At 53.6% G+C, this 26,942-nt stretch overlaps 2 protein-coding genes across 7 annotated transcripts in view; one reads left to right on the top strand and one right to left on the bottom strand.

The window, feature by feature from the left end:
• Positions 1-1,522: 1,522 nt before the first annotated feature.
• Positions 1,523-15,863, top strand: ACAA1 (acetyl-CoA acyltransferase 1). 4 transcript variants are annotated; one of them, XM_045386472.2, is made up of 12 exons: positions 1,523-1,786; positions 1,966-2,059; positions 4,584-4,641; positions 6,588-6,667; positions 6,951-6,993; positions 9,226-9,324; positions 10,744-10,824; positions 11,919-12,109; positions 12,273-12,452; positions 12,733-12,788; positions 12,904-13,049; positions 15,456-15,863. In XM_045386472.2, exons 1-12 carry the CDS (start codon positions 1,526-1,528, stop codon positions 15,529-15,531), a joined length of 1,365 nt encoding a protein of 454 aa, XP_045242407.1. In that variant the 5' UTR covers positions 1,523-1,525; the 3' UTR covers positions 15,532-15,863. The 4 variants fall into 4 exon arrangements, with proteins under 4 accessions (XP_045242407.1, XP_073887789.1, XP_073887790.1 ...); XM_074031688.1 differs by lacking the exon at positions 4,584-4,641; XM_074031689.1 differs by lacking the exon at positions 6,951-6,993.
• The window catches only part of DLEC1 (DLEC1 cilia and flagella associated protein), a 66,796-nt gene continuing 55,696 nt past the window's right edge, over positions 15,843-26,942 (bottom strand). Inside the window, exons 24-38 of one of the 3 annotated variants that reach the window (XR_006696132.3) lie at positions 26,752-26,822; positions 26,151-26,302; positions 24,044-24,162; positions 23,523-23,593; positions 21,925-22,130; positions 21,694-21,810; positions 21,483-21,608; positions 21,281-21,375; positions 20,971-21,055; positions 20,558-20,776; positions 20,168-20,276; positions 17,949-18,110; positions 16,776-16,929; positions 16,377-16,500; positions 15,843-16,282 (exon numbers count right to left, since the gene is read on the bottom strand). Coding sequence is in view for 1 of the 3 variants with exons in the window: in XM_005546657.5 (XP_005546714.3) it covers positions 16,159-16,282; positions 16,377-16,500; positions 16,776-16,929; positions 17,949-18,110; positions 20,558-20,776; positions 20,971-21,055; positions 21,281-21,375; positions 21,483-21,608; positions 21,694-21,810; positions 21,925-22,130; positions 23,523-23,593; positions 24,044-24,162; positions 26,151-26,302; positions 26,752-26,822 (1,825 nt within the window). In the remaining 2 variants the exon portion in view is untranslated. Of the gene's footprint in view, positions 16,283-16,376; positions 16,501-16,775; positions 16,930-17,948; positions 18,111-20,167; positions 20,277-20,557; positions 20,777-20,970; positions 21,056-21,280; positions 21,379-21,482; positions 21,609-21,693; positions 21,811-21,924; positions 22,131-23,522; positions 23,594-24,043; positions 24,163-26,150; positions 26,303-26,751; positions 26,823-26,942 lie in introns of those variants that run through there. The other 2 variants (XM_005546657.5, XR_006696133.2) reach the window with 2 other exon arrangements.

Genomic DNA, 26,942 nt, shown 5'->3' with positions numbered 1-26,942 from the left:
GTCTGCCAGCGCTTCCTCTTTCTCCTACGACACCCGCCCCGCCCCGCCCCGCCCTGCCGGCTTTCGCTTTCCGAGAAGCGCCGCCCTGCCCTACAATCCGGAGCCCCGCGCAAAAGTGCGGAGGCGGGGGCGCCCACTTCTACCCTCGAGGTCTGGAGGCGGGGGATGTGGGAGCGTGAGAAGTAGGAATATGCCTTTTGAGATCTGGAGAGGTCCACAGCACTGCCCTCGAGGGTCTGATGATGGTAGTAGTAGGTAGGCGGCGGAGTGAGAACGACCCTCCTTCAGAGGTTGTAGGAAACGGGCCTTGCTTTTTGGGATCTGGTGGAGCCACAATTCTTCCACTGGGGAATCTGAGGGGTTCATACGGTCCTGCCCTAGAGGATGGCGAGGAGGGGACAAGTGGGAAGGCACCAGCTCCGCCCTCCACTGTCTCTGGGGAACACGCAATCCTGCCAGTAGGGGTAAGGGAAGACCCCTGCTGCGCTCCCCAGGTGGGAGTGGGAAAGGGACAGCTGTCTTCTGGAGCCTGAGGCATGCCGTGACCCTGCCATCAAAATGGTTGGGGACGTCATGACACTAGGTTGGGGACCACAAGGCACCCTGTCCTTTGGTGTCTGTGGGAAGCCCAGCGCTACTCTCCAGGGTCTCAGGTAAAGACATGGCCCTGCTATTGGGAGTCAAGGGGGCACGTGGCCTTGCTCTTTAGGTTTAGGGACACAGTCCTGACCTAGGGAGCCCTGGTTCATTCATTTACTCATTCAACAAGTACTTATTGATCATCTACTAAGTGTCAAGCCTGTCCAGGCTCTCTGCCTTGGTGGAGCCCCCAGCCTAGCACAGGAAATGGGCACTAATAAAATCATTCCAATTGGGTGTAAAACTGGTAAAAGTGTGAAACGTTCATTCTCCAGTTAGAGAGCTTGTCACACCCCGGCACCTCTGTAAAATCTGTTCTCCCGGCCAGTCCGGAAGCCCAAATTCCCTGTCTTCTCGAAAGAATGGGAAAGCCCACCCACGTCGGAGTAGGACTCGGGCGTCTCGGAAGTATTTAGGTCCCCCAGCTCGGGTACTAGGACCGGAGGGATAGCAGAGCCAACTAGGAAGTGGGTAGAGGAATTAGAGCCCCGGCTTCCATCTCCATCTCGCAAGCGGAAAGCGGTCCTGGCGCTCCAGCCTTCCGTTTAGCTGCGGGCAGGAGACATGGGTTTGGGGGTCGGGTCTCGGGTTTGGCTACAAAAGGTGGAAAGGCTTCCGCTCTGCATTTCTGGGCGGGGATTCGTAAAGATCCACCTTTTGGTTGGCTGCGGTAGGCTAAGGTAGGCGGGGCATTGAGTGGAAAGCTCGGCTGGGCGGTGACTGTGGGCCCTCCTATAGAGGGTTCGGTAGGCGGTGGCGGGGAGGGGCGGGTTCCCAGGCCGACTCACCTTGTGGTTGGCTGCGGCGGGAGCTGGGCGGGACTTTTGGAGGGGCGCTCGCGTCCCTTCTCAGGGCTGTGGGCGGAGTTGAGGCCTTGGAGGCTGAGATGTGGTTCTGCGCGTGCGCGGACGGCTGTCTGTTAACTCCGGCGGTCAGTTCCGCGACTGGTGGCTGGTTTGTAGGGTTGAGCTGCGCAATGCAGAGGCTGCAGGTAGTGCTGGGCCACCTGACAGGCCGGCCGGATTCCGGCTGGATGCCGCAGGCTGCGCCTTGCCTGAGCGGCGCCCCGCAGGCCTCGGCCGCGGACGTGGTGGTGGTGCACGGGCGGCGCACGGCCATCTGCCGGGCAGGCCGCGGCGGCTTCAAGGTGAGGCCCGAGGGTCTGGGTGCCGAGTGTGGGAAGACGCCAGCGCGGGCTGGGGTCCGGTTCGTATGTTTGGTTACCCTGGACGCCGGAGGCAGCTCCGCATCCAGCTGTGGTCGCTTTGTCTCCCTGGGGTGAGCAGGGGGCACTGGGGGTCACCGCGGCTCCTCTTCCTGCTGCAGGACACCACCCCCGACGAGCTTCTCTCGGCCGTCATGACCGCGGTTCTCAAGGACGTGAATCTGAGGCCGGAAGAGCTGGGGGACATCTGTGTCGGTGAGCGCACCACCCAGGCCCTGTGCTGGGCCCTTCCCGTTTTTCTGTTCGTCCAGAGCTCTCCTCACCTCCCCACCCCGAGTTTTCACTGGGGGAACCTCCATGGCCTTGACCTTTGAAGGGGGCCTGCCCCTCCACACCTGTGGGTATTTCTCGTCAGATGGGACGAGAGACTGAGAAAAGAAATAAGACACATAGACAAAGTATAGAGAAATAACAGTGGGCCCAGGAGGCCGGGACACCAGGCATGCGAAGACCTGCACCAGCACTGGTCTCCGAGTTCTCTCGGTATTTATTGATTACTATTTTCACTATCTCGGCAAGGGGAGTCCGGCAGTGTGGGGGAAAGGAAGAGAGATCAGACTGTTACTGTGTCTGTGTAGAAAAAGAAGACAGAAAAAACTCCATTTTGATCTGTACTAAGAAAAATTCTGCTTTGAGATGCTGTTCATCTGTAGCCTTAATCTGTAGCCCAACCCTGTCCTCACAGAAACGTGCTGTATTGACTTAAGGTTTAATGGATTTAGGGCTGTGCAGGATGTGCCTTGTTAACAATGTGTTTGCAGGCAGTATAAAAGTCATCGCCATTCTCCATTCTCTATTAACCAGGTACACAATGCACTGCCGAAGGCCACAGGGACCTCTGCCCAAGAAAGACTGGATATTGTCCAGGTTTCCCCCAACTGAGATAGTCTGAGATATGGCCTCGTGGGAAGGGAAAGACCTTACAGTTCCCCAGCCCAACACCCATAAAGGGTCTGTGCTGAAGAGGATTAGTAAAAGAGGAAGGCCTCTTTGCAGTTGAGATAATAGGAAAGCATCTGTCTCCTGCTTGTCCCTGGGAATGGAATGTCTCGGTGTAAAACCCAACCATACATTCTATTTACTGAGTTTGGAGAAAACCACCTTATGGCTGGAGGTGAGACATGCTGGCGGCAATACTGCTCTTTACTGCACTGAGATGTTTGTGTAAAGTCAAACATAAATCTGGCCGACGTGCATATCCAGGCACAGCACCTTTCCTTAAACTTATTTATGACACAGAGTCCTTTGCTCATATGTTTTCCTCCCCACCATTACCCTGTAGTCCTGCCACATCCCCCTCGTCAAGATAGTAGAGAGAGTGATCAATAAATACTGAGGGAACTCAGAGACCGGTGCCAGTGCAGGTCCTCAATTGCTGAGCATCGGTCCCCTGGGCCCACTTTTCTTCCTCTATACTTTGTCTCTGTGTCTTATTTTCTCAGTCGTCTCCGCCTTGGGAGAAATACCCACAGGTGTGGAGGGGCAGGACCTCTTAGGCAGGAGAACAGGGTGAACAGGGTGGTGGGGAGAAGGTCAGCGGGAAAACATGTGAGTAAAGGAATCTGCATCATAAATAAGTTCAAGGGAAGGTACTATGCCCGGATGTGCATAGTAGGCTAGATTTATGTTTCTCTTTACCCAAATGTCTCAGTGTAGCAAAGAGTAACAGCAGTATTGCTGCCAGCATATTTCGCCTCCATCCACAGGGTGGTTTTCTCCTATTTCAGAATAGAACCAATAGTCGGCTTTACAGACATTCCCTTCCTAGGGACGTGCGGGAAACAGAGGCCTTCCTCTTTTACTAATCTTCCTCAGCACAGACCCTTTACGGGTGTCAGGCTGGGGAATGGTAAGGTCTTTTCCTTCCCACGGGATATGGCCACGAAGCAGTATCTCTGGCTGTCTCAGTGGGGGGAAATCTTAGACAATACCCAGACTTTCTTGGGCAGAGGTCCCTGCGGCTTTCCACAGTGCATCGTGTCCCTGGTTAATAGAGAATGGAGAATGGCTATGACTTTTACCAAGCATACTGTCTGCAAACACATTGTTAACAAGACATATCCTGCACAGTCCTAAATCCCTTAAACATTGATTCAGTACAGCACATGTTTCTGTGAGCACAGGGTTGGGGCTAAAGTTACAGATTAACAGCTTCTCAAAGCAGAAACAATGTTTCTTAGTACAGATCAACATGGAGTTTCTTATGTCTTCCTTTTCTACATAGACACAGTAAAAATCTGATCTTTCTTTTCCCCACAACCTTCAGTCTATCCCACCCCTCACCTTGAAATACTAAACATGATATGGCAAGAGTCTTATCCAGCGGATGCCACCCCTAGGTCAGCAATCACTGTTCCACCTCTCTGGGGTGACAACAGGGCTCAGAGGAGGATACCTGGGGAGATGTGCATTTTCAGAAACTCCCATTTCACTTTTAAGGGCAGGCAACCTGCCCATCTGTGCTGATTTGGAAAAGCTGGGTGCGTGGGCAAGTGAGCATGGGACGCTTAGCGACAGGAGCTGGTGGATGACCAGGACAAGCTGTTGTATGGCCTGCTCTCCCTGCCCCAAACCCTGATGTTCCAGAGCTGCAAGTGAGCCTGCCAAGGGCTAGTGTCCCAAAGAAAGATCTGGAATGCCTCATCTCTGGTTTTCACAGCTATACCTTAGTGCACAGAATACCACCACCTGGTGCTGAATGAAAGTTTATTGTCCACAGGAAATGTGCTGCAGCCTGGGGCCGGGGCAATCATGGCCCGAATCGCCCAGTTTCTGAGGTAAACTTTTCTAGTTCTAGCCATGGGTTGGCCATTTTGATGCTTTACTGGGCCCAGGCCCCAGGGAACTCAGTCTGCAGGTTGGGGAGGATAAGGTTGGACACCAGAATGAGGCAACCAGAGTCCTTGACTCCCTGCTCTTGTGACCTCAACCTCTCCCCTACTTTAAAGTGCTGAGCCAGGATACACAAGGCCTTTGGGACTGGAGCAGAAGTTCTCTGTGGCTTGATTTTTAGCCAAAGCCAGGTTGTCACTTGCCTTTTGTAAGTGTGGATTCTGCCCTCATTTGTCAGGTGAGTAACCAAGTAAGCATGCTGAAAAGTGACTTTCAGCCTTTTTACTAGTTGAGCTAACTCCAGTCATATCCCACTAGCAGACATTGTGGGATAGGGCAGAACCATGGGGAAGGGGGACACTCAGGAGGAGACCTGGTAAACTTTCCTTTGAGCGCCTGCAGGGGAAAGAATGCTTAAATTATTTTCGTGTGTAGATTTAAGAACTGCTTAGCTTTGTACTTCTAGATGTATGGAGAAGAATAAATAGGAACATTAGCTAGTGAAGGAACAGGAAAACAAAAACCCTCTAGGAACTGGGAGAGGTTTAGACTGCCCAGCCTGTAGTTCAAGGACCCCTACAATCTGGCTCCAGACTTACCTTCCAGCCTCATCTCCTAGCTGCTTACTCACCTTGACTTTTCTTCGTTCAGCCACCTGTCGGCCTACTGTCTTCCCTGATATCGTCATTCTGTCTCCTTGAAGTGCTAGCCCTCTCTCCTCTTTCTGCCCTAGACAGAAAGACAAACCCTGCCCAAACACAGTCTCACCATTTTGGCATGACTTATCCAGGCTCTCGGGCTGAAAATGAGAGCCCCTTCCTCTCCAGTAGGAGCTAGCCATGCACTTCCTTCTGATGTGGTTTGCCTTCTTGCCCTATTATTTCAGTCTCTGCTAGTTGATTCATTTTCTGTGTGTTGGTTGGGCATCCTCCAGGGCACAGTGTTATATGCATCTCAGCATCCCTCAGGTGATGCCTTGTGGTAAGTAGGTATTTAGTGAACTTGGTGGATTGAGTGAAGGAATGGTAACTACCTGCTAGGGAGTTAAGGGACCCTGGAGGGATCAAACAGGCTGCACAGGAAGCTATCCACCTGAGAGTCTCTGCAGAGCCTGGCCTGGGCACTAGTTCAGAGACTCCCAAATCTGGCCGTACACCAGAATCACCAGGATGCTTCCACTCCCTCAGGTTCTGAGTCTGTGGGTCTGAGGAGGTCTGGAAATTTCCCTAGGGCTTTTTACTGTTGGCCAAGGCAGGTTACATCAAGAGGGGAAGCCCTACTAGCTTCCAGGGCTAAGACCAGTGTGAGAGTCTTGGGGAACCTACCAGAGCAACGGATGTTAGAACACATGATTCCCATCAGAGTGCTTCGTCTAGGTGGGATCAGGCTTTCAAGAGTCCATGGGAACATGGCAGGGTTAGCTATATGATTACTGGTAAGGTTGAGGGTCCCTGTCCTCAGACTTTAGGCATTTCTTTGGCTCTGGTGCTCTGTCCTAGCAGCAGTGCCTTTTCCCTGTTCTTTGGGGGAAACAGAGATACATAGTTTTCATTTTTGAATCTTCAAAGGGAGAGAGAGAAGGATCCCTGTGGCCCAAACAGGCTTCCCTTGCCTTTGGGCTGTGCTTGGTCATTGATTGAAGATAGTCACAGGAATGGAAGGGAATGTACTTGGTGGTCCTGGGGAGCAAGTGCCTGCAGAGAGGGGATCTGTCCAGTAGCTGCCCACCCCCATTCCATGGATCTGGCCTGGCATGGGGGCAGGGCTGCTGGGTTTGTTCCCCTGCCCTTTACATCCCTTGACGGGGGGCAGTTAGAAGCATAGGACTGCTTTCCATGAGAGCCTGGCATGGAATTGGGGGCTGATTCTACTCTCTCACCTTCTGTTTCAGTGACATCCCGGAGACTGTGCCTTTGTCCACTGTCAATAGACAGTGTTCGTCGGGGCTGCAGGCAGTGGCCAGCATAGCAGGTAAGTTATGACTGGGTGGGCACCTTGATCCTGGACCTGTGGGTTTGGGTCAGCGAAGTCGCTGTCTGCTGGGCAAGTAATAATTTCTGAGAGGACTCTAACCACAGAAAGAGTGCAGGAGCGCCCCCTACCACTGCCCAAAGCCTTTTCTGAACATTCCTGGGTCTTCCATTTCTGAGGCTGGGGCTGAGTCCCATCTAGAGACCAGGTGGGGAAGAGGCTCCACTGCTTCCAGAACAGGTGGACTCTGGCAAAGGATGTTTATGAAATGCTTTTGTTGCAGGTGGCATCAGAAATGGGTCTTATGACATTGGCATGGCCTGTGGGTAAGAATTTTTTTCTGCCGGAGCTTATTAACCAACTTGTGACAATAAAACTAATTTTCATCTGAGTTCTCAGAGGCCATGATTTCAGGATTCCCCCCATCCCCATTAGGCAGCTGGCCGGGAGTGGGTTCTCACAAATGCAGGTTAAGAGTGGCTACCAACTCTGGCTGCTCAGGAATCACTCATACCTCTCAGCACTAGCAGGGGAGGGGAATTGGCCTCTAAAAGCTTACTTTCTTGGAAGTATTTCAGGCTGGAAAAGGTGGGCAAGCATTTTGAGAAAATCCAGCATTTGGGTTTCCTTTTGGGGCCCTTGTTGATTCATGATGCTGCTGAGAGAGAAGTTGCAGTTTGGGTTCTCTAAAGCCAGGGACAGCTGCCTACTGTATAACTAGTTTGTTCATTTTACTAGGCTGTCTGTCCCTTTGTCTCCCCACGCTGGTACCAATGTGGAAACTTCCAGCTGCCTATGGGCTGTGAGGGACAAAATGAGATCTGTGGTGGTTCGGTCACTGTCACCTCCACCTAGACTGTGGCTCCATTGTTGGCTGCAGCAAATGGAGCTGCAGAAGTTGTATTTGGCAGTGCCTCCAGGGAAGGGCAGGGCACTGGTGCCCAGGCTTGGGTGGGCATCTGGTGCTGGGAGGGCAGGGGAGTAAGGGCTTTGGCAGGCTGGGGGAAGTGAGCAGCCCCAGGGTTCTGAAATACCCCTGCTGCCTTTTGCATCCTCTTTAGAGTATTTCTTGAGAGAACACATTGCTGGCCCCTGTTGCAGGGCTGTGGCAGCTGGCACTGAGTTGTACTGAGCTATCTCTATAGTTGTAAATAAAGCCAAAGACCACTCTACAAGGACTTTGGCTGGGCAAGGGCCATTGCCCTTTGATTTCTGTCATGTTCTTCTATTTTACTGGGTGAAAGGTAGTATGGATAACTTGAGAAGGGCTGGAGCTTTTATGAGTTTCTTAGAGAGTATCTGATTCCCAAGCAGGTTAAGGACCACGGTACTAGGATATTAAGATCTGGGCCAGGCTTGACACCCACATCATAGCCTGACTATTCTCCATAGGCTTTGATCAGCAAGCATGTAGCACAGGGCACTCTAGTTGGAAGTGGGCTCTGAGGTCAGACTACTTAAATGTGGATCCAGGCTGGGTGACCATGGACAAGTTATACAGTCTCTCTAGACCTCAGTCTCCTGATCTATAAAATGGGGATACCTAGCTCAGCTCTGTTGAAGTTGAGAAGAATAAATGGAGTAATACCAACAGCTTACACTGTAGAGTATTTGTCTGTCATGTGACTGACACTGAAGCACTCTAACATCTGAAAAGAATTCAGAATAGTGCTGGGCACATGAAAAGTACTCAGTCAAGGTTATCTGTTAGCATCCCTTGAGGCGTTAGGGTCCCCCATCGCCTCAAAACCCTTTTTTGACCACATTACGCTGCCGTCTCCTTCCTCTCAGCTCGTAGCACTTCCTTGTCTATGCAGGTCTGATCACCCTTTGAGCTCAGCTTTGTGGTTACTTTTATTTTTATTTTATTTATTTATTTTTGAGATGGAGTCTCGCTCTGTTGCCCAGGCTAGAGTGCAGTGGTGCAATCTCGGCTCACTGCAAGCTCTGCCTCCTGGGTTCACACCATTCTCCTGCCTCAGCTTCCTCCCCTGGCGCCCGCCACCACGCCCAGCTAATATTTTGTATTTTTAGAGAGGCGGGGTTTCACCGTGTTAGCCAGGATGGTCTCGATCTCCTGACCTCGTGATCCACCCACCTCAGCCTCCCAAAGTGCTGGGATTACAGGCGTGAGCCACCACGGCCAGCCTGTGGTTACTTTCAAGTTATCTCTTCTCCCTTCTGAATTTGTGGGCCCTGAGGGCTGGTCCTGGCTTGTGGATGTGTTTCCTCCTCTGTGGCTGACACCAGAAGGCTTTTCTCTGGAATTGCCAGTTGGGTGATTTAGCAGTTGTACAGGGAAGCATAGCCCTGCCCCCAGGAGTGTTTTGTGCAGTGCTCTGTCCTGGGGTGGGGGTCGAAATAGAGACAGGGCTCAGTAGCCCTGTACTCACAGCTGGGCCTTGCTGGCCAGGTGCCCTGCCTGTGGCTCCCAGAGGCCCACTGGACTTCCTAGGGCTCCCTGGCTATTTCCTAGCACTTGCCAAGTGTTCAGCTATCTCTGGAGGAGTCCTGCTAGAGCCCAGTTCACCTCACCTTCTCCTCTTCCTTCTCCCCAGGGTGGAGTCCATGTCCCTGGCCGACAGAGGGAACCCTGGAAATATTACTTCACGCTTGATGGAGAAGGAGAAGGCCAGAGATTGCCTGATTCCTATGGGGTGAGTGCTCCCATAGCTCTGTGTGCTTGTGCCCTCTCAGCCTGGAGCAGGGGGCCAAGGAACTTTATCATCTCTGGGCTGGCGGTGCCAAGCCTTGGCCTCCTTCCTTTGGGCATGGTCTGCTCCGCAGGGACTTTGGGGATGAGACTTGATGTTGCCCTTGACTTCCATTTCCTGAAGCCCCCAGGTCCTCTCTGTGCCCCCGAGTTTCCAAACATCACCTACCTTGTCACTCCCACACTGAGGTGCTCAGTCATAGGAAGGACGATGGTAGCTCCACTCCAAAGCCTTGGGGGCCTAGAAAGTTGAGAAGGCAGTGGGAAGCTTGTGATGACTGAACATGCTGGTGGGGGGAATTGGGCCCTGTCAGGTGCAACATGAAAAGTGTGTGGCATTTGGCCAGGTGCGGTGGCTCACACCTGTAATCCCAGCACTTTGGGAGGCTGAGGTGGGTGGATCACGAGGTCAGGAGATCGAGACCATCCTGGCTAACACGGTGAAACCCTGTCTCTACTGAAAATACAAAAAATTAGCCGGGCGTGGTGGCGGGCACCTGTAGTCCCAGCTACTCGGGAGGCTGAGGCAGGAGAATGGCGTGAACCTGGGAAGCAGAGGTTGCAGTGAGCCGAGATCGCGCCACTGTACTCCAGCCTGGGCGACAGAGTGAGACTCCGTCTCAAAAAAAAAAAAGAAAAAAAGAAAAGTATGTGGCATTTGTATGAAACACCTTAGCTTCTCTGAGCCTCTGGGCCATCCCCAGGGTCTGTGGGTCAGGAGTCCTGGATCCACTAGATATGTGAGGAGACTAAGGCTTGGAGAGGGGCAGTGCTGTGGCTTCTTTCACATACTGTATCTTCAAGGGAAGCCGATAAAGCCAGAAGCCCAGGCTGGAAGGCCGAGCTGTGGCTCTAGGTTCTCAGGATAAGCATAGACACCAGCCAAGGTGACCTGGAAGCCTAGGTTTGGCCTTTCTGGAGGAGATTTGGGAGTCCTCATCTCCCTACATTGCAGCAGTTTTCCTTGAGGCATAGAAGAAGCTGGCCAGGAGTAGCCAGTTAGTGCCCCCACCCAAGCCTCCTTTTCTCCCCTGCGCTGAGGCAGCTCACCCAGGGAACAAACTCTTTTTTGCAACTGCCCCCATGCAGGCTGCCCTATCTCTTGGAGAAAGTCTCTTTGGTGTATGAGCTTCTCAGGATCTGGCCAGCATTGCTGACTTCCCTATCTGCGCCTTTATATCCACCCTCAGGGAAGGCTGTACCATATCCTGAGTCATCACTACTGTCTGTGGCATGGACTGCCCTTACATCCTCTCCTGCTTACAGCCTTGGGAATCCAGAGTTCTAAGCACAGCTCTACAGCCTGGTCCCTTCCTCTAGGCTGTCAGACCAATGCCCACACTATCTGCTGTTTGTGTTCTAGGATAACCTCTGAGAATGTGGCTGAGCGGTTTGGCATTTCACGGGAGAAGCAGGATACCTTTGCTCTGGCTTCCCAGCAGAAGTGAGTACTGCTTGGGGAGGAATGTTTAAAGGGCTGGAGAGTGAGGTTTTGAGTCTATCCTAAGTGGTCTGAAGTGGCACCGTTTTGTAGTTACCACTGGGCAGTGAGTGCTTTCCAGGCCTCGTGCCACCCAGGTTGGGGGTGGGAAGTGGGAAGTGTCAGGGCCACTGTGAGTTGGTAGTACTTCTAGGTTCTATTACTGTCTGTTCACCCTGACTTTGCCCTAGCTAGGCCTCAGTTTCCCCCTCTGTTCTTTTCTGGCTGTGGTTTGCAGATTGGACATTGTGGGAGTCCAATCCTGGAGTGTGGGGCCAGGAATGTTAGGGACCCTGGCATCCTAGCTTCTGGACCATGCTGGGTCTGTGGCAGCATCCTAAGGCAAGAACTGGGGATGATATCAGAGAAACCCCAGGGGCTCAGGCAGTCTAAGATTGGCAAGTCCGGCCTGTCCAGAGAGAGGACAGCAAAAGCAGGAGTGGTATCTGGGCCAGGTTGGCTTCCCTGAGGCAGTGATTCTTAGCCACTTTGGGTCACATAACCATTTGAAAATGTGTTGGAAGCCTTAGATTCCTTCCACTGGAATGTCCCTGGGCACTTAATATGCTGCACATGTTTGCAGGGGTCACCCTTAAATACCTTGTGCTTTAAAACTGCTTAAATAAAAAATACATGAGTAGTTTAGTATATGTCACTTTAAATAGGTGGAAACTGGGGAGTAGATGACATCAAACTGTTGAGTTTGAGCAGAAAAGTTGGCAGAACCCAGCACAAATATTTCTGGGGTTCCATCCTCAGTTTAGCAGAGAGAGCCAAGCAGGCTTAGTCCCTCTCAGACAAAGGGCTCTAAGTGGAGGCACCACCTCCAAACACCCTTGCCCCTTTTGAGGCTGGGATTGGCCACGATCTGGAGGTCTAGGGCTGATGGTGAAGTAGGCCCTGTAAGGCCTTGGCCGTGCCCTCAGAGCTCCCCCAAAGTCCAGCATGTCCCTGAATTTAGCAGCCTAAGCTTGCATCTACCCAAATGGATAGAGGTTGGGGGCAGGGAGGAAGATAACCCTAAGGGAGCTGAGCCTGGCTGTCCATGGTGCTGGCAGGGCAGCAAGAGCCCAGAGCAAGGGCTGTTTCCAAGCTGAGATTGTGCCAGTGACCACCACGGTCCATGATGACAAGGGCACCAAGAGGAGCATCACTGTGACCCAGGATGAGGGTATCCGCCCCAGCACCACCATGGAGGGCCTGGCCAAACTGAAGCCTGCCTTCAAGAAGGACGGTTCTACCACAGCTGGTGAGACTGGTCTGGGGTGCGGGTGTGAGAAAGGAGGCCATGGCCATGCTGGGTGCTGTACTCTGGGAACCTGGAATAGACCCCTCTGCAAAGTAGAAGTGGGAGGGCTGGGATCTCCTCAGCCCCATCCTGATGCCTTCTTACCCCAACAATTTGCTCCTAGGAAACTCTAGCCAAGTGAGTGATGGGGCAGCTGCCATCCTGCTGGCCCGGAGGTCCAAGGCAGAAGAGTTGGGCCTTCCCATCCTTGGGGTCCTGAGGTCCTATGCAGTGGTTGGGGTCCCACCTGACATCATGGGCATCGGACCTGCCTACGCCATCCCTATAGCTTTGCAAAAAGCAGGTAAGGTGGCTCCTTCACATCGTATCTGGGTCCCACCTGGATCCTGCAGCTGCCCTGCATGCTGTTGCCAGGGGCATGAGGGTGGTCCTGTGGGTGCTGCAGAGTGGAGGTGGGGCAGGCTAGTGTCCCATACTCCAAGCCCTTCCTGACCCCACAGCTGAGACTGGCTCACCCTTTTGGAAGAGACACATACCAGGCAGCCTGTAGGCCCGTGGATGGGGCGGGTCCCAGGGGAGGCAGATGGCCAGTGTGTCAGTTCAGGTCTCTACCTTGCCTGCAGGGCTGACAGTGAGTGACGTGGACATCTTTGAGATCAATGAGGCCTTTGCAAGCCAGGTGAGCCCTTGTTTCTCAATGTTGCCTTGGCCCTGGACAGCCGAGGTGGAGTGAGCAGGCAAGTGGTGCAGGGGAGGGGTAAGAGGGCTGTAGCTGATGATCTGCCTCCTTCCAGGCTGCCTACTGTGTGGAGAAGCTACGACTCCCCTCTGAGAAGGTGAACCCTCTGGGCGGTGCAGTGGCCTTAGGGCACCCATTGGGCTGCACTGGGGCACGACAGGTCATCACGCTGCTCAACGAGCTGAAGCGCCGTGGGAAGAGGTAAGGCTTTGCTCCTGGCAGTGGGGTCATGGGGGCATACCCAAGCCAGGGCACCTGAGGGGCAGGGGATAGAGGTAGGTGGGCTTTGGATCATAATCTCGACAGACACAGTCCTGAGCGCCGTAATCCCAAATGTTGAAATCCCAAAAGATCAAAGTCCGTAAGGTCTTGGCTGGTCCAAAGGTAGTGAGTTATCTTGATTGTTCAGTTACAGATCAAACTCCTTATTCTACTCTTTACCTCCTTCTTACTTCTACACTTGACTAGTCAAGCAGAAAGATCCTTACTGTCTAAAATCCCAAAAAGTCACAATCTGAAAAGATTAAAATCCTGAATGTTGAAATCCTAATGTTGAATTCATGTTATGAATTCTAGAGAAGGGATTAGTGCATTTTCCACCGTATGTAGAATACTGCATCATATTAGTTACACCATGTAACTAATTGTCTTATTTGGAAATTAAGTATGGTTTAAGGAGATGTGAATGGGTGCTAAGTTGACAAGGAATGGACTTAATTTTGGGAATACCTAGAAACCTGACAAAGTAATGTTTTGGGTGTGTCTGTGAGGGTGTTTGCAGAGGAGGTTAGAGTATGCATCTGAGTGGACCAGGTGGGGAAGATCCGCCCTCAGTGTTGGCAGGCACCATCTAATTGCCTAGGGCCCTGGAGAGAACAAATGCAGAAGTTGAACTGTCTCTCTCAGAGCTGGGACACACTTTCTGCCTTGGACATCAGAAATCTGATTCCATGAAAGTGCATTATCACATTGACTTTGTAAGCCTTGTACATAAAAATGTTGAAACTTCCTCAGTAAATGAAGAAGTGTGCTGTTTGTGCACCTGCATTTGTGAAAGATAAAATTTCTCAAGATCTTGGTTCTTTGGGTGACTACTTATGCAGTGCTGACCCATCCCAGGTTGGTTTGTTTTTTGAGACAGGGTCTTACTCCGTTGCCCAGGCTGGAGTGGAGTGGCTCCATCTCAGGCTCACTGCAACCTCTGCTTCCCTGGCTCAAGCAATCCTCCCACCTCAGCCTCCTAAGTAGCTGAGACTATATGTGTGTGCCACCACACCCAGCTAATTTTCTGTATTTTTTGTAGAGACAGGGTTTTGCTATGTTGTCCAGGCTGGTCTCGAACTCCAGGGCTCAAGTGATCCTCCCACCTTAGCTTCCAAAGTGCTGGGATTACAGGTGTGAGCCACAGTGCCTGGCTCCATCAGTTTTTGATCAGTCTCATCAAAAGACATAGGTTGTCCCTCATGGTATTCATATGACTGCAGTTATAAAGCTGGGTGCACACGATTACCAGCCATTTATACAGTTTGCTTTTTAACCTATTTATGAATACAGTTTGTCTGTTTATAATTGTTATACTCCTGTGACTATTGTTAGCATACCTGAGTGTTTATGTCTGTAAAAATTTGTAATTATTGCCTATTTTACTGTGTAAAGTAGCCTGTGAAGTGTTCTGTTGTTTTTGTATCTCAAATAAATCTGCTTTTAAAAATGTATTTTTTTTTTTTTGACATGGAGTCTCACTCTGTTGTCCAGGCTGGATTGCAGTGGTGTGATCTCGGCTCACTGCAACCTCTGCCTTTTGGGTTCAAGCAATTTTCCTGCCTCAGCCTCCCGAGTATCTGGGATTATAGGTGTTTGCCACCACACCCAGTTAAATTTTGTATTTTTAGTGGAGACAGGGTTTCACCATGTTGGCCAGGCTGGTCTTGAACTCCTGACCTCATGATCCACCTGCCTCAGCCTCCCAAAGTGTTGGGATTACAGGTTTGAGCCACTGCACCTGGCCTAAAAATGTAAATATTTTTTAAATCAATCTTTTAAAAAAGTTTTTTTCTAAAATGGAGTCTTGCTATATTGCCCAGGCTGGTCTTGAACTCCTAGGCACAAGTGATTCTCTTGCCTCAGCCTGCTGAATAGCTGGGACTACAAGTAGATGCCACCATGCCAGGCTTCCAAATTATTTTTTCCAGAATTATATTTTCTGGATTTTGGTCTTTTAGGATAGTGATTTTCAGGATTTTAGACTTTAGGGGTTTTTGTTCTTCCAGGGTTTCAACATTTGGGATGATTGCGTTTGGGATTGTGTCTTTTGGGATTATGATCGGTCCCTGGGGAGGGGAACATGCACACAGAAACACCCTAAACTGAGGATGTAGGGGCATGATCCCTGTTTTCCCTGAGGGCCAGCCTTGAAAGGGATACTAGCCTGCAGTGGGCATCTGCCACCGTGTGTGTGCCCAAGTGGGAGGCCAGGGTACTGCTTGCCCACAGATCTGGTCTGATGGTTTTGCATCCTACTTGTCCATGAAGTCCTTCTGGCTCAGCCTGGTCTGGAGGTAACTTGGTGGGTGCCTTTGCCCAGCCAATTAAGTTTTGTTTTCACAGGGCATACGGAGTGGTGTCCATGTGCATCGGAACTGGAATGGGAGCCGCTGCTGTCTTTGAATACCCTGGGAACTGAGTGAGGTCCCAGGCTGGAGGCGCTACGCAGACAGTCCCGCTGCTGTAACAGCAAGGCAGCAACACTACAGAAGCAAAACCACATGAGAAAACTCAGCACTGGTGGTGGTGGCAGTGGACAGATCAAGGCACTTCAACTCATTTGGAAAATGTGAACACTGATGACATGGTATAGGAGTGGGTAGGGTGTTGAGCCACGCATCAGACCCTCTTTAGCTGTGCAAGACAAAAGCAGCCTGGGTCATCCAGGCCACAAGGCCATGGTTAATTCTTAGGGCAAGGCGAATTCATGGATGAGAAGTGCAATGGGCATAGTAAAACTGCATGAATTTATCTTAGTGGCTGTGGTTTTTTTCCAAGGCTAATTTTGCCATACTGGTCTTCGCTATGCAATGAGTAGTGATTCTCAATGCGGTGGTCTCTACTGTGGTGTAGCCTATCCTTTGTGTTAGCTCTGAGGACATATCATGAAGGCCTAGGCTGAGACCATTGTGGAAGGGGGTTCTTCCATTCCAGGAGCTGCCCAGAGGTCCCCAGGTCTGTGTCTTTGTGCTGAAGATCTCCTCCTAATCCCTGGGCAATGTTTATTCTCCAGCTGGGGCCTAGGGCTGAGGGCTGGGGCGGAGCCTCAGGGCTGGTGAGGCAACATGTATCTCTCATCATAAGAGCCTTGGCCCCGGAGCCGCAGGGTGCAGGACTTCTCACCAAGCACACCTTCCACCACCATCGTGGACTCGTACAGCTCACTACTCCTGTGGGGAGCATGTAGGGGCTGAGGTTAGGAGGGGCCTGGGCAGGGGGTCCAGGCCCTGTGGGCAGTTTGGGGGAGGTTGGAAGGGGCTGTACCTGGCAGTGAAGAAAACCTGCAAGGCGATGGATGTTGGGGGTGCATTGGCGGATCGTGCTTCTAGCAGCCCACTGCTTGGGGAGACGCCGAAGGCCACAGCGGCCTTGGGTGGCTCCTGCTGGCCTGCACCAAAGGGAAGGGAAGACACATGAGTGCAGGCAGCCCCATGTACTGCCACAAGAAGACTTCACCCTCCCCCAGGCCTGCACCTCTGGTCTTGCTCAGCACTGCAGGGCAGGGCAAGCCTGAGATCATGTGGAATTGGGGGACTGGCTGTTCTGCAGAAATTCCAAGTGGTGCCTGCCCTGGGAGCCAGCATGCAAGGACAAGGCACAGGGGCCCCCTACAGGTCACAACCCTGTAGGGGAACAGTGGGTAGGTGGGAGAGTAGGACATACCCATCAGCATAGTCCAGTAGCTTCGGCAGCCGCTCAGGTTCATCAGGTAGACCTCCCGGACTCGCTGCTGGCTCACAAAGCAGGTCCCAAAGTCCACCCAGCTGGTGGAGAGCTGCAGCTCAGGCACGGCCACCACGGCCCGCAGGGGCACCACCTGTGGGAGACCAGGCAACCTTGTCCATTCTGGGTGGGCTGTGAGCCAGGGCCTCTGGGACACAGGGAACCCTGCAGACCCCAAGTGCTGATGCTCCTGAGGAAAACGGGAAGTGCCCAGCAGTTGGCAGGGGGCCAGCGCCACCTTCGAAGGCCACAGGCTGCTACTGGGAGTCTGCGCAGGGAAAGGGCCAGGGTGATGCCATCCATTCCCCCGCTGTCCCTGCCTCCCTAACTCATAAAGCTCCAGTCCCTGCACCCTGGCTGATTGGGCTGCCCTCCTTCACCCCTCCTCCTACTATGGTGGCCCCCAAGGCCCATCCCTCAGCTCCTCTCAGGCCCTGGACCATTTGTTTGTGTCCCTTGGCCGCAGGCCTCACCTGTGCCCTGCTCTATCTCCTGGCAGCCCCTGCATCACACTCAGGCGCTGCCATGCACGATCCCATGGCCTCAGCCCCAGCAGCTGCCTGGGTGCCAGGCTGGAGCGCCTCGGCTCCACTGCTGAGCCTCCTGTCCCCGGCCTCTCTGGAGTCCTCCCCAGGCCACTCCTTCACTCCTTACCAGTAGCCCCTGCTCAGCCTCCACACTACGACCTGGTGACCTTCTGGTCCATGGTGCTCGCCCTGGTGCTTGAAACCTAGCAAGCCCCAGGGCTGCCCCTCGCAGCTGCCTCAGGTGCTCACTGTCCCCACCCATCAGGCCTTTCTTTTGGCCTGGCCGTCAACCTGTTTCCCTTCCTTGATTAATCGGTGTACGGGCTTCATGTGCCACCTCCTGCAGGGAGCCTTCCCTGATTTCCCACACTCAGGCCCTCACCTGGCTTTGGGCTCATGAGGGAGGTGAGGGTGGATGGCCCTCATCTCTCTGCACACAGGTCTTCTAGGGGAGACTGAGCACTAGGACAGAGGCAGGGGTTCCTTATTTCTAAGGGCCCTGCTAGGGCTTTCTCCTCTGGCCCCAGCAGAACAGAGCCCAGCCTACTTCCACCCTCCTCCACATGTGGGTGGGCCTGGGGCATGCCTGAGTGGTCTGGTTGGTGTACTCCAGGAGCAGGTTCTGAGTAAACACCATCTCTCTCTCTCCACTCGCGCTCTGCTGAATGTCCACCCCAGGCAGCGTCTGGTCGGCCGGGAGCTTCTGATAGGAGAGCAGCTCCAGGGAGAGTGAGAAGGACACGTTCACCTGAGCAGATGTGGACATGGTGTCATCTCCGGCTGCAGAGGGCAGATGGCCACTTCCCCACCTGGAGCTCCATCCTTCTTCCCTCCCAGGCCCAGCCCTGCTCAGCCAACAGCCCAGCAGCTCCCCAACCTGGTGCTTTTCATTCCACAAGTGCTGCCCAGCACCTACTCTGCCCAGCACCCTGCTAGTGTCAGGGACAAGTCATGTCTGCCCTCAGAGGTCAGAGGCTAGAGGGGAAGGTACATGAGCAAGCTGCCCTTTACCACTTCAAATTCCTAGAGCTGTGGTTGGACTCAGAGGCAGAGGAAGGAGTTGGTCTGTGTGCTGAGGACAGTGAGGAGCCTCTGACAGGTCACTGACCTGGCGGGGAGACAGGCTGCAGACCACACATGAGTGTGATGATGCCATACCAGGGGCTGAGGCTGTAACTGAGGCTGGACAGGATGGAGCTTGGACTCCTGGCTCCCAGCACAGGTCCTTGGTACAAGTTTATCAGAATCAACTGTGAGGCACTTGTTACAAATACAGATTCTTAGGCCTCACCCAGACCATCACATCTCTGGAGGTGGGGTCTGGGAGCTGCTGCCTTAATAAACTTTGTCAAGGGTACTAATTTGCTGGGAGCAGTGGCTCACATCTGTAATCCCTTCTTCCCTCCCAGGCCCAGCCCCTGAAGGGAGGTTTTGGGAGGCTGAGGTGGGAGGATTGCTTGAGCCCAGGAGTTGAAGACCAGCCTGGGCAATGTAATGAGACCTTGTCTCTGCAAATAATAGCTGGGCTGGTGGCATATGCCTCTGGTCCAAGCTACTTGGGAGGCTGAGGTGGGAGGATTGCTTGAACCCCCAGGCAGTTGAGGCTTCAGTGAACCATGATCATGCCACTGCACTCCAGCCTGAGTGACACAGCAAGACCCAATCTTAAAAAATAGGCCACTGATTTATTGGCAGGCTTAGACACCGCTGTCCTAAACCAAGATATGGGTGTAGGGATGAAGAAAAGAGAATAGTGTTGGGAGAACTTTAGGAGGGGGCATCCGCAGGGCTTGGTGGCTTGGTCAGAGATCAGTCTACGACAAGGGGTGCCAGAGCTCTGGGCATGAGCAAGGGGGTTAGGAGTGGTATTTGCTGAGACAAAATGCCACCACAAAAAGGAGGCACAGGTATGGGGCAGGACAAGGTGGGGGAGGGGATGGGGAGTTCACTTTGGACAGGTTGAGTTTGGCTCTAGAGCCTGGGAGAGAATTCTGGCCAGGAGCCAGAAACCTGAGCATTGTTAGCTCATGGAGGGTGAGATGCAGCACCATTATGTGATGTCCTTTTTGTGGAACCTTTGGGCTTCCCCAGAGCTGCCAAGGACTTTTAAATGCCTGGTGGCTAACTGCCGTGTCTCCTGGGAAGCTCTGGGGGAATGGAACCTCTGGCTGTGCTCTGAGCCTTGCCCTCCATTTAGCTTGTTGAAGGGAGCAAATGCAAAGTGGGTCGAGGGTGCCATTCTGTCTTCTGCAGATCCGTGTGTGTCCCTGACCTCCATGATGAGGTCCTCGGGGAGTTCCATCACCTAGCCCAGCGTCTAGTACACAGCAGGCCCTCGCTACACAGTGGAGTATACACTGGATAGAGAGAATATGGCTGTTCACTGAGGCTCTGGAAATGGATAAGACAACCCAGAAATGTGTAGAGTGAGGCTAGAGCCTGGCAGAGCTCAAGGGAGCACAGCATGAAGAGAAGCCCTCCAAGGAGAGGAAGAAAGAGGACCTCTGAAGCAGGAGGGGAAGTAGGAGACAGGGCAGGGCTGTCCACCCTCAGCCTGCCTCTGCACACCCTGGAAGCCCACTGTGCAGATATGGGTGTGCACACACTCAGCCTCCTTCCAGTTGCCTCAGAGACCAGAGGAAGAAGTTGATGGTTTCTACTGAGGTCCTGACATTCCCAAGACCTTCCCCTACCCAGCCAACTCTGAAAATACAGGATCCAATTATCACTGAGAATTAGTTAGAAGAGGAAAATTTACATTAGAATCTGGAGTGTCTTACAATTACAGCAACCCCATGGGCTCACCTGAGCTGGGACACAAACCCTGAGCTTGCATAGGAGGACGGAGTCTGTGTGGGAAGGGGAGGTGCTCGCAGGAATGCATCAGCCTCCGCCAGCATCTCAGCAGTGGGGACTAAGAGGGAAAGGGAAGTCTGGGGACATTTCTGGAACAATTGCATGCATGTATGTGAACACAATGTCTGGTGTGTCCATGCCCATGTCAGCCACTTGTGCAGAGGTGCTGAATGTGGTCTCTGGTGTGAGCACACCCCCGAGTGTTCATGCAGGGTATGGCAGGGTCAGGCACGCAGTTTGCATCTGGGTGCAAGCACGTGAGGGTGGCGTGCAGGGGTGCTGTCTATACACATGCGAGGGTGTGCCGTCAAGGCAAGGGCTGCAGACGCTCCCACTGACCAGCATGTTCGCCTGTGCTGGCAGCACCAGCTGCTTGTCTGCTGAGGCTGTCTCCTCCTCACACTCCTGCTTCTGGCCAGGGCCAGGAACTCTGTGGTCCCGGCTCGCCCCATCTTGGGAAACGGAGAAGGGCCTGGAGACCATGAGCCGGAAGTAGTGTGGGATCTCTGTAGTGTTGGTCAGCTTCAGGTGGTGGGTGATCACCAGCTCACTCAGCACCTGGGCAGCCACAGAGGTAGGAGGCAGGGAGTGCATCTTGTCTCTCTCTTCAACCTCATGGCTCTAGGGTAGGGCTGGGAGGGCTGGGGGATGGGACTTGGACTCAGACTATAAGGCCTGAATCCCAGAAGGGCACACAGAGACATCTGAGGTCCAGGTAAGCTGGCAGGGCCAGAGGGTGGCAGCACACTCACCCCAGAGCAGGGCTGCTCGGGAATGAGGTCACTGGCCTGGCACTGGAATTCCATGCTGCCGCCGTAGTCCAGTTCCACACTTAGCCTGCCCAGCAATAGGCATTGTTGGGGCAAGCCAGGCGCCTGGGGCCTCCTGACTGCCCTGACTCTGCTCATCCAGCCTCAGGCCAGCCTTTCCCCGGGCTCCTTTGCTGACTTCTCCCACCCATGCCTGCCCTTTTGCTTTGAGAACCCTCCCTGGCTCCACCAGTGCCTGGTGAGGGTGCACCCCATGGGGATGAAAGGAGATGGGGCACCCCAGCTGACTCACTGTGCAGGCCTCACGTAGCTATGCAGGTCCAGTTTCAGGGGTCCCACTGCAAAGTCCTGCAGGCGATGCCTCTTCCCTGGAATCTCCCTTTCCACCTACTGAGCCCAAGTCTGATCACAGCTGATCCCTGGGCTGAGCAGGCAGCATGCTACCCAGGAGGGAGCAGTGGCTGCGGCCCCCAACCCAGGCCGGAAGAGCTCACCTTGCTGTCCAAGCTCATGAAACCCAGGGCGTAGCCAGTACACTCCACCTTGTGTAGTATCTCAGGGCTGAGCACCATGGGGGTGAAGGAGATGTAGATGGTGCTGCTGCCCCCAGCAGGGACCACCTGGCATGGACACAGCAGCCTTAGCACTGTCCCATGGCCACTGGCCGGCCAATGCAGACAGCTCCCAGCCCCTACCCCAACTCACCACCTGCTTGGGGCTGATACAGTACAGGTGGCCGGATGGCACCCCCTCATGTGCCTGCAGGATGACTGAGATGAGCTTCTGTGACACTCTATTGCTGGCACTGGAGCTGCCCTCAACCTGTCACCAAGGAGTCACGGAGGTTCACGCAGTCACTGAGGTTCAACTAGCCTACTGGCCACACCTCAGTGACCCTCAGTGGCCAGCCTGCCCCACCCCTCCACCCCTGCTCACCGATGAGTCAGTTTCATGGCTGAATTCTGATGAACTGGAGGGGCTTGGGGACCAGAGGAGGCAGCCACCCTCCGAGGTATCCGGGCACACAAGCTCATTCCCGGCTTGGTCCCGCAGCGGGAAAGGTGGCCCGTAAAACACCAGCAGCTCCACCAGCCGGTCTTCCTTGTCTTCTGGAACGTAGGTCTCCCAATCCAGGCGGATGTCTGGGGCAGATGTGGGGGGCAGGGTGAGGAATTAGGGAGGTACAGACAACCCCCCTGGACCCCCTCCTCCTCGTACCCCCAGACAGCGATGACCCGTTCTCCCTTACCTCGGTGGAGGGGGTGCCTCTCTGCCTCTCTAATGCCACTTCCAGGCAATTCTCGTTTAAAATTTTAAAAAAGGCTTTATAGGCTTATGCCGTCTGGTTCTATCACCTGAAGTCCTCATGGTCACAAGACCAGGTCTCCATGTCCAGATGCCTGAATGCAGGTGCTCTGCTCTCTCCCCACAGCTGCTTCTCCTTCTAGCCTGTTTGTGGGCAGGCTGGGCTCTCTAACCCCCACACGCCCTTCCTTCTCCCCATCTATCCATCAGCCTATGTCAGCTTTCATGTCCTTCCCCAGCCAGACTAGTCTTTGGGGGCCGCCATCTCCACCTCTGTCTTGCCAGCATCCTCATCTCTCCCTTTGCACCCACCTGGCAACCCCTGAAAGAACTGAACTGCACCATCCCTCTGAGTACCACTGCGGGAAGCCCCCAACTGAACAGATTGCCACCCCCATCAATCTGTCCCCAACCTAAACTGGGGCTCCCCATTGCTCTCTCTCCAGCCTGCACCATGACAATGTCAAGCTGTCCCTGCCCTCCTCCGACACCTCCATCTGCCTCCCCACACCCAGCCGGTGGCCCCACCTCATCTCCCAGAAGCCCCCAAACTGAGAAGTCCCCGAAGTCCTGTCCCAAACATAGACATCTGCCTGCATCGAACCCATCTTCCCCTCCCCTCCTGCCTTCAGTCCGGCTCCCAGCCCTCCTCAGGGGCCAGCGTGGCCAGGGCCCTCTTCAGTGTCACCAGCTCCCTCTCCTAACCCTTCCTCAGGCCCAGAGCACTCTTTGTTCCCATATGCTTCCCTGGCCCACATGGGCTTACCCTTCCTCTTAGACTCAGCCTACACTCTGCCTCCCCTCTGCAGGGCAGTCTGGCCCCTCAACACCTTCCCCCAGCACTCCGGCCTCCCCTTCAGTTGTACGCCACACACTCCACACACTGCAGCCTACAGTCACGTCTGTCCCCTCCGTCAGGAGGGAAGCCCCTTGGCAGAGACCCTGCTGTCCTGTCCCCGCTGTATCCCCAGCAGCTCTCAGGCAGCTCAGGTCCTGCCGGCTGGAGGAATGAGAAAGGGATCCCCTCTTATTGTCTGTTCCTCCACACAGCAACCCTGATGAGAGCAGGGCATCCGTGGGCCCATCCACACCTCCGTAACTACAGGCCCCCTGGACACCTGGGTCCTGTTCATGGGCCATCGGCTTCCCTCCCACCTTCCCTCCTAGCCTGGCTCACCACAAGTCACAGCCTGTGGCGAGAGTCCTGCTTTCTCTCATGCATGTCTTACCACAGGGACTGGAGTTATTCAGGCGAAGGGTGCGGGTAACTGTGTCTCCTCCGGAGACCTGGGTGCCGAACCTGGAGGCGGACAGACTGGATTCAGTACAGCCACAGCCAGCGTACACGTTGCAGGTGTCTCACTCAAGAATTAATGAGACCCAGGGCTGGGGCTTCCCCAGCTGGCACCAGGTGAGCCGGGCTCTGGGGCTGCCCTGTGCCCTGGCAATCCAACCACCCGCCCTGAGCAGACTACGCTGATTCCAGTTCAGCTGTGCCAGGGGCCCCAGGGCTGGTGCTGACCTCGGGCCACACTGACTACTCGCCACTTCTGCCCCCCGAAATGGTGGTGGCCATGTCCCCTGAGGCCACCTTCCCCTAGGGAAACCCTGGCCTGGAACCTTCTTGTAGGTGGCACCAATGGCCCTAGCCCAGCTGAAGAATAACAAGCCGACGTGGGCAGCCCAGCCCGGAGGCCGGAGGGTTTCAGGGGCTACCAGGGAGCAGAGGCTCAGGCTGAGCATGGAGCACCTGATGGCTGGTTCCTTCTGGGCCTGGTCAGTAGTGTAGGAGGTGGTCCTCAGGGAGCTGACGGGGCAGCCCACCACTGCCATATGCACTGGGATGACTGCCAGCGGCAGGTCTCCCACCTGCAAACACACCCCAGCCCTTTGTCACTCCTGTCACCAGTTGCCACCACATCCCCTCTGGGCAGGGCCTCCACTTGTCCAGCCAGCCCAGGAGGGGCCCCACAGTTTGGTCCCAGCCTCACTGTGTACCACTCTGGCTTCTCTCCCACTTCCCGCCATCTGTACTCTCCCTCCCAGCCAGGCAGCCTACACAAAGCTCCCAGCCTGAGAACTTTTTTTTTTCTCTCTTTTTTAATAGACACAGGGTCTTACTATGTTGCCCAGGCTGGTCTCAAACTCCTGGCCTCAAGCAATCTTCCTGCCTCAGCCTCCTAAAGTGTTGGAACTACAAGTGTGAGCCACTGCGCCTGGCAAGCCTGAGGCTCTTCGGCCTCTGGTAGTCCCTTTGATCAAATTTCTGTCTTTTAAATGAAAAGAACTCTATTACTTTTCTCTGCTAATTAAAAGTAATAAATCTTATTTTTTTTAAATATAAGAGTGTGATAATCACCTCCAATCCCACCTCTGCAGCATGACTTGCTGTTAGCATTTCAGTGTACAAGTATCTACACTTCTTTCGTGTAGACTCAGATATAAATGGGGAGCATGCTGCACGTGCCTTTCTTTAATAATCTTTTCTTTTAACAATATAGGATTATTATTATTATTACTGTTATTATTGAGACAGAGTCTTGCTCCATCGCCCAGGCTGGAGTGCAGTGGCATGATCTCAGTTGACTGTAACCTCTACCTCCTGGGCACAAGCAATTCTCCCACCTCAGCCTCCTGAATAGCTGGGACCAGAGATATGTGCCATCACACCCAGCTAATTTTTGTATTTTTTGTAGAGAAGGGGTTTTGCCATGTTGCCCAGGCTGCTCTCAAACTCCTGAGCTCAAGACATCCACCCACCTCAGCCTTCCAAAGTGCTGGGATTACAGGCATGAACCACTGCACCCAGCCAACAACATAGGATTAATTTTTACTAATAAAGAGTTTGCGGCATCATGTAACAGGCTGTGCAGAATTCCCTTAGGGATGTGGCCCAATGTCTGTACCCACTCCTCTACTGACAGACATGGAGAAGGGGGGCTCAAAGCACCCGTTCCCCTGTACCTTCACCAACAACTTTTAAACCTTGCTAATGTGTCAAAACCAGTATTTTGTGGCTCTTGTATTTTGCATTTCTTTAATCATCAGTGGTGGTGACAGATTTTAATATGTTTATTGGCCGTCTGTATTTGTCTTTCTTGGAGTTGTTTATTCAAACCTTGCCCACTTGGGATACTTTTCCCCAGCTTCCTGTTATTTAAGATCCCTTTTTATGTTAACATGATCAATTCTTTGTCATACATAACACACACAATTTAAAGCAAATATCTACTACAATTAATCTGTTCAATTTACTAAATAGTTCATGAAAATCTTCTATTTAACAACTTAACGGTAGGATAATGTATGCATGTTTCATCCCTCCAGACTAAATTAGGGGCGCCTTGCTGGTTACCTTATTCTTCCCTGTATCCTCCACAGTACAGTGGCCCACACAGGAACCCACACACAGTAGATGCTCCATTTATGCTGAGTGCTGGAGCAATTAAATGGACCCCTGGGTGAGCCCCACCAAGGGCGGGGCAAGGACGTGGCTCTGGGAGGCTGCTACTGTCCCTGCACTCCATACTCCCTACTCCAGCTCTTGGGTCCTGGCCCAGGCAGGCAGCCTACTGTCTCCTCTTCCCTCCTCGATATGGCCCCAGCCCTGCACCTCCTGGGAAAAGGTGTGGAAAGTTCTACTGCTTACGAGGACCCCTCCTGCCTAAAATGCCTCAGCTAGAACACCAGAGGCTGCCTCAGACACGAACACCTTGCCCAAGCTCGGTGGGCATTGTGTTTCAACCTGGTGAGGTTTGAGAGTCTGAGGGCCAGGTGTTGGAGGGGAGAGAGGCTGAAGGCGAGGGCTGGGCAGACTCCGCACTCCCCCAGGCCACTGCCCTCCTGTGTGCCCTTACCGTGCAGATGAGGTTGTCCCAGTACTCGCCCCACATGTTGGCACAGCCTGTGATGTCAATGCATAGCTGCTGGTAGGGCCCCAGCATGCCCTGGGAAACGTGAGGGAAGAAAGCAGCTCCTTTCCCGTGGGATAGCATGCTCTCCATAAAATCTGGGAAAGAACCGCGACTCTGGGAATTCACAGGACTGGGGCTGGGATTGAGGCCCAAACCCTCGGGTGTGAGCAAAGCACTGCCCTCGACAAGCCACCCTTCAGCCTCTCCTTGGTCAGGCTACATGTGCCCTCCTCCTGGGAACCCGGAATCCAGGGGCAAGCTACTCAAAGTCCTGTGCGGTCAGCCTCTCTACTGCCTGAGAGGCCGGGTCCCTCCCTCATGAGCCACTGCCCATCCCAGATGGAGTCCAGGCCCTGTGCATAAGCCTGTGCCCTAGAAGGGAAATGGCCTCAACAGGAAGAGGCAGTCAGGTGGAGAGCCTTGGCCATCTGAGAGCGGTCTCTGGTCCTGGTCCTGCTCCCTGGCAGCCTCCGGCCCACATCCGCAGAAGGCCATTGCTCTGGCCATGGCCTGGGCCCCGAAGCCCCACCCTGGTGGTGCTTACCCAGCTGCTCTCGCTTGGCCAGGTGCTCTTGCATCCGCACTGTCTTTAGCAGGGCAGGAGGCATGTCGGGACTTTACAAGTGGAGACACAGAAATAGTATCAAGTCAGACAAGCCTGTCCCAAGACCTAAGCCAGGTTCTAGAGCAACCAGCATTCTACCGGGTGCCCAGCAGAGGAAGGTGGCCCTGCCT

Source organism: Macaca fascicularis, chromosome 2 (genome assembly GCF_037993035.2).
Source record: "Macaca fascicularis isolate 582-1 chromosome 2, T2T-MFA8v1.1".
In the NCBI taxonomy this organism is placed as follows: domain Eukaryota; kingdom Metazoa; phylum Chordata; class Mammalia; order Primates; family Cercopithecidae; genus Macaca; species Macaca fascicularis.
The sequence above is the reverse complement of the archived record's forward strand: the minus strand, read 5'-3'. Positions and strand labels throughout refer to the sequence as shown.